Consider the following 6,397-nt stretch of genomic DNA (forward strand, 5'->3'; position numbering starts at 1 on the left):
AATTTCATTTTTTTGATGGCTGAGTAGTATTCCAGAGAATATATTTTAAAGGACAGTTTGAATTTCTACAGGATACCTGGGTCATAGGTTACAAATACAGAAAATTCCACAGGTTAATAAGATTCAATTGTGCAGTGATTTTGCCATACATAGAGTCCCAGCATATTCCCTTAATTCCATCAAAGATGTGCCAAGATAAGCAATATTTAGATATGACAAATCAGGAGGAATGGGAACCACGAGCTACTAAAATTATATGCCCAAAGAGGCATGTTTGCCAATTCCGTATGTTTGGTTTTGCAATTATGTATAATTAACAGACAAAAAAGGGAGTCAAAGACTAGACTGTTCTGTTGAGGAGCCTCTGCAAAGCCCTCTTGACATCCCCATTTCGCAGGCTGTAAATGAAGGGATTCAGCATGGGAACAACTAAAGCATACATTACGGAGGCCACTGCATCCTTCCTGGAAGAATGTGAGACAGCTGAACTGAGGTACACCCCAAGACCTGTTCCATAAAATAAGCAAACAACTGACAGGTGAGAGCCACAGGTGGAGAAGGCTTTGTACTTCCCACCTGTGGTTGGGACTCTCAGAATGGAAGAAACAATTCGTGTATAAGAGAAAAGGATCCCTGAGACTGGAATACCACCAAAGACGGCACCAATAAAATACAGGAATAATTTATTGGTGGAAGTACCATTACAGGAAAGTCTGAGGAGCTGAGGAATGTCACAGAAGAAATGAGGAATTTCCACATTTATGCAAAAGTTAAGCTGTGACATCATGAGGCAGTGAAGCTGAGAGTCCAGAAGGCTGATCAAAAAAGACACCAGAATGAGCAGGCTACAGAGGCGGGCATTCATGATGACTGAGTAGTGCAGAGGATAACAAATAGCTACAAACCGATCATAGGCCATCACGGTTAAGAGTACACTGTCCAAACATCCAAAAAGAATGAAAAAAGACAACTGAATCAGGCAGCCCATACGAGAGATAACTCTGTTACGAGTTTTAATGTCCAAAATCGCCTTTGGGACCGTGGTAGAAGTGAAGCCGATGTCAGCCAGGGACAGGATGGAGAGGAACAAGTACATGGGGGTGTGAAGACGGGAGTCAGAGCTGATGGCCAGGATGATCAGTAGATTCCCTAGCATGGTAACCAGATACATGGACAGGAACAGGCTGAAGATTACAGGCTGCAGTTCCGGATCATCTGAGAACCCCAGGAGGAGGAATTCCAAGACACTTGTTAGATTCTGGGGTTCCACATAGCAGAGACAGCTTTTGGGAAATAAATGAGAGGGATTTTTTTAAGATTTTATTTATTTATTTGAGAGAGAGAGAGAGAACCAAGAGACAGGAGGGTCAGAGGGAGAAGTAGAGTCCACCCTGAGCAGGGAACCCAATGAGGGACATGATCCTGGGACTCCAGGATCATGACCTGAGCCAAAGTTAGTTGCTTAAACAGTTGAGCCACCCAGGCACCCAAAATGAGACTTTAAGTAAAGGAAACAAGTATACTAGTACCCATCAGTGTGTCTATACTTTGGATTCAAGCAATTCATTAATAAAGTATTCACACTTGAGGAAAATCTAGCAAAATTTCTCAGTGGTGGCAACACATTCTTCCTAGAACTATTTTCTCATTGTCTTTGCTCCATTCACCTATTTCAAAGTGCATCCACCATGGAAAGACTGGGCTAAAGAAACAAGAAGGTACAGATGGCCCTTCTTTTCACGACATCTGTATCTTTGGGGTAAATACCCAGGAGTGCAATTGCAGTGTCATAGGGAAGTTCTATTTTTAATTTCTTGAGTCACCAAACTATGGAACCAAGATGCCCTTCAACGGACAAATGGATAAGGAAGATGTGGTCCATATACACTATGGAGTATTATGCCTCCATCAGAAAGGATGAATACCCAACTTTTGTAGCAACATGGACAGGACTGGAAGAGATTATGCTGAGTGAAATAAGTCAAGCAGACAGAGTCAATTATCATATGGTTTCACTTATTTGTGGAGCATAACAAATATCATGGAGGACATGGGAAGATAGAGAGGAGAAAGGAGTTGGGGGAAATTGGACGGGGAGGTGAATCATGAGAGACTATGGACTCTGAAAAACAATCTGAGGGTTTTGAAGGGGCGGGGGGTGGAAGGTCGGGGTACCAGGTGGTGGGTATTAAGGTGGGCATGTATTGCATGGAGCTCTGGGTATGGTGCAAAAATCATGAATACGGGGCACCTGGGTGGCTCAGTGGGTTAAGCCGCTGCCTTCGGCTCAGGTCATGATCTCAGGTTCCTGGGATCGAGTCCCGCATCAGGCTCTCTGCTCAGCAGGGAGCCTGCTTCCCTCTCTCTCTCTCTGCCTGCCTCTCCGTCTACTTGTGATTTCTCTCTGTCAAATAAATAAATAAAATCTTTAAAAAAAAAAAAAATCATGAATACTGTTATGCTGAAAATAAAAAATAAATTTAAAAAAAAGATCTCGGGGCACCTGGGTGGCTCAGTGGGTTAAGCCGCTGCCTTCGGCTCGGGTCATGATCTCAGGGTCCTGGGATCGAGTCCCGCATCGGGCTCTCTGCTCAACAGGGAGCCTGCTTCCCTCTCTCTCTCTCTCTCTGCCTGCCTCTCCATCTACTTGTGATTCCTCTCTGTCAAATAAATAAATAAAATCTTTAAAAAAAAAATCTCATTATAAGAAAAAAATTTTGCAGCTACGTATGGTGATGGATGTTAATTGGATTTGTGATGATCATTGTGTAACATGTGTAAATTTTGAATCATTATGTTGTACACTGAAACTAATATAATTATATGTCAATTATATCTCAATTCAAAGAAAAAACAAGGAAGCAAACAAGTCTGGATTCTTCCTCCTTTGGTGACATTGAGACATTAAACCTCATAAGCAATGTAGAAAGACCAATGTAGAAAGCCTGCAATGCTCTCTCTAGACAGGAAGGTCTTCATACAAGGAATAAAACTTTTTATACCCTCCAGTATGTGTGGCATTATCAGATTCAACATCCTGAATAGAAACCCATCGTATTTCTGCAGAGTGTTCTATTTGATGCAGTGAGTGGGTCATGAGACGATGACCATCACCACACAAGGTCTTTCTTCTCCTGCTCTGGCCTACTACTCACCGGTTCTCCTGCCTGCTGGCAAGCATGAAGTCTGCAATCTCGACTGGGCTGTGCTGTGATGAATTTCTTAAGCCCTTCCAATCTTTTCTTATAGATCTAAATTACCTAATTTGGAAATTTCAATAATTATTCGGCTGTTAGAGACAAGAAATGGGATTGGGTTTTTTTCTTAATGTGGCCCTGGGTCTTGTGTCTTGTCCCAAACCTATCCATATGTCTTTGAATGAAGCTGTAACGGACACTGGAGTCAGGGAAAGGCTTTTACCCTAACTGGTTGTGTGTTTCAACCAAGCATTGTCCTCCAAGGCTGTTCAGGGGAAACACTGTGCAAGATCTAGGTCCATTAGGTGGTTATTCATGAAACAATTTCATTGGAAGGGAAAGAGAGGGAATAGTGGAGTGAGAAAAAGAGGGAGGAAAGGATGAGGAGAAAAGCAGTCATTGTGTGTCTTGCTGAGGTCTGCATACCTAAAAATAAGCTGGAACCTTTCAATACCTCTGCTGCTCCTGTTGCCCCAGTTTTGCTGCAACAAAGATCCACATCCCCGGACTTATAGGGAGAAACATATGTAGTACCTCAGTATTACAGTAAATAGGTTAATTCAAACCTGATTTAAGCACAGGGTATATAAACCCCAAGAAACAATCACCATCATGGAGGACATCCCTCACCCTGTAGATCTGGCTTGAAGCTCTCTGGAGAAATAAATTTACAAATATGAGCTAGATAGAGAGGACCCCCTTGAAATATATCCAGGGATAAAAAATAAAGAAATGGGGTGAAAAAATAATGAATACTGTTATGCTGAAAATAAATAAATTATTTTTTAAAAAAAATTAAGAGAAAGAACGACACTTGCATATGGGTAAGGAAACAAAAAACTGAAACAGAGGTAGACAATTTAACCCAGATGAAAGTCTGAAATGTATTAAAATTTAAAGAACAAAAAATATAAAGTGCTTTTGCATCTCTTCAACATCGGTTCTGAATTAATTTTAATATCTACTGAAATGCACCCATTGACAAACCTCCATATCCTCAATCACTACTGGGCGTTGAATTACAGTAATAGGTAGGTATCCCACTAAACTTAAACAAGATGGCCTGTAGAATCTTGGGGAGGTTCTTGAACATAAGAACAGAGAACAAATATGTCCTCATCTTCACCACTGAAACTATTACCTTGCCCTCAAAGACCACACACAGTGGGCATGAATACTGACCTAATGAGTAATAAATTAAAATTGAATTAAGTCTTTGGTACTCTATACATAAAACCCACCCAGTTTTTCACCTCTTGTGTTTCTCCTTTACTTTTACACAGAATATTTCATTTCTGAAACTCCTGGTCATTAAATGTGTGGTGCTTTCCCCCCACACTAAGCAGTTGTCTACATTAGCTGAAAGTCCTACAATTTAACTCAATTCGGACACTACCTTCCAGGAGCAACAAATCCCACAGGATATCTCACAAGACTGCTCCCACCCCACTTCAGATGCCAATCACAAGTACTAGGTCCTTCGTGCTCTAGCTAACTTCTGTCCAATTTGGCTACAAAACTGAGGGTTCCTGTGGCCCCTTCTTCAGGGTTTGATGAATTTGATTTGTCAATCTGGAAGAGTGCCTGGAGGGAAACCACTGAATCCCATTCATCAGTCATACTGGACATCCTTGGAAGAAATGAAAGCTCAGATGGGAAAGCCCCCAGTGTATATAGAAGCCATATGGACTACACTGGGTTCCTGTGAACTAACAAAGGGTAATCAATATGGGGTGTGTGTGTGTGTGTGTGTGTGCGCGTGCATGTGTGTATACATATATATGTATATGTATGCATGCATATATATGCAAAGCTGAAACTTTATTTATATATATATTTATATATAATCTATATATAAGTATGTAAAGTTTTAGCTCAGAATATATAATATATAATTTATATATTTAAACAGATACATATTAGTTGCTTACACTGTGCCAACCACAGTGGAGGTACTGAGGAATCAGAAATGAATGAGGCTCAGTTATTTCCCTGCTGACATTCTGTCTGGAGTGACCTAGAAAGATAAAGGAAATGTAGGTTGCATGTTGGTTGCTTTTGGGGGATTTTTTTGTTTTAATATTTTATTTAAATAAATAAAATATTTTTTATTTAAAATAAAAAATTTTACTATACCAAATTTTACTACATTACCCCCCACATATTATAATTTCACTAATACACAAAATTGAGATATTTTACATTCTTTTCTGTACCTTTTCAAAATCTGGCATTTTCTACTGACAGAACATCTCAATTTGGACCTCCCACATTTCAGCGGCTCATTAGCTGCATGAAACTAAATTGTATGGAAAGACAGTGCCTGCACCCTGTGCCTTGTGAATAGAGTCTTGCTACTCAAATCCAAACCTGACTTCACCCCCTTTTTATTCCAGGACCTGGTAAAAATTAAGTAAGAATGCTGTCCTTTTCTCCTCAACAGTGCAACTCTATCTTGGGGGTGATTATGCAAATGAAAATTAAAAAGCTACATAGCACAAAGATCAGAGCCCAGCTGAGGAAACCCTCAATAAAGTCTTATATTATGGTTTACTCTCCTCATTACCATCATGATCACCATCTCATCATATTCACCATCATTTTGGAGTGCTTAGGGCAAAGTTTGGAGAGGTCCATCTCCTGCTGTCCTGTGAGTGATGCATATGGAAGCCAGAAATGGTGTTATTGGAGGAAAGCAAGATTCTGAATGAGAGTTCTGAAATCCCCATCAGGAAAAAGAACATAAAACTCATGGTTCTCTGAGCTGAAACTTTGCATATTGCTGCCCTCCATCTGGCCAGCCCCAACTCGTCTAACTGATGAGGAAGCAGTTCCCGGCTGTCCCTTTTCCATCCACCATCTCCCTGGGAACTCACTGGTCCGTGCTGTACCTCTGCTGGGTCATGACTAGGAGTTCGTATCCACCCCAATTTCCTGCCTGGTGAATGATGATGGCTGAAACTTTGTCTTCAGGAGTGTCAAGAAGACAGGCTCAGGCATGAATCCTGTTATGCAGGTGATGACTCTGGGAAGAGAAGACAGTGGTTATAACCTAACAGTGCTTATAACCAGGAAGGCTGGAGGCACTGGTTATTTATTTATTCCTGTATGACCTTGAGAGCTCAATGCACAGAGCTCATAATTAGCAAAATCGGTGCATGTTATCCCAATCTCTAAGGACTTCCTAATAAAAGAAGAAG

At 40.8% G+C, this 6,397-nt stretch overlaps 1 protein-coding gene across 1 annotated transcript; it reads right to left on the minus strand.

The window, feature by feature from the left end:
* Positions 1-340: 340 nt before the first annotated feature.
* LOC131823484 (olfactory receptor 7E178-like) lies at positions 341-1,267 on the minus strand. The gene has a single exon (XM_059159883.1). It carries the CDS (start codon positions 1,169-1,171, stop codon positions 341-343), a length of 831 nt encoding a protein of 276 aa, XP_059015866.1. The 5' UTR covers positions 1,172-1,267.
* Positions 1,268-6,397: the final 5,130 nt, after the last annotated feature.

This window comes from Mustela lutreola, chromosome 2 (genome assembly GCF_030435805.1).
Source record: "Mustela lutreola isolate mMusLut2 chromosome 2, mMusLut2.pri, whole genome shotgun sequence".
NCBI lineage: Eukaryota > Metazoa > Chordata > Mammalia > Carnivora > Mustelidae > Mustela > Mustela lutreola.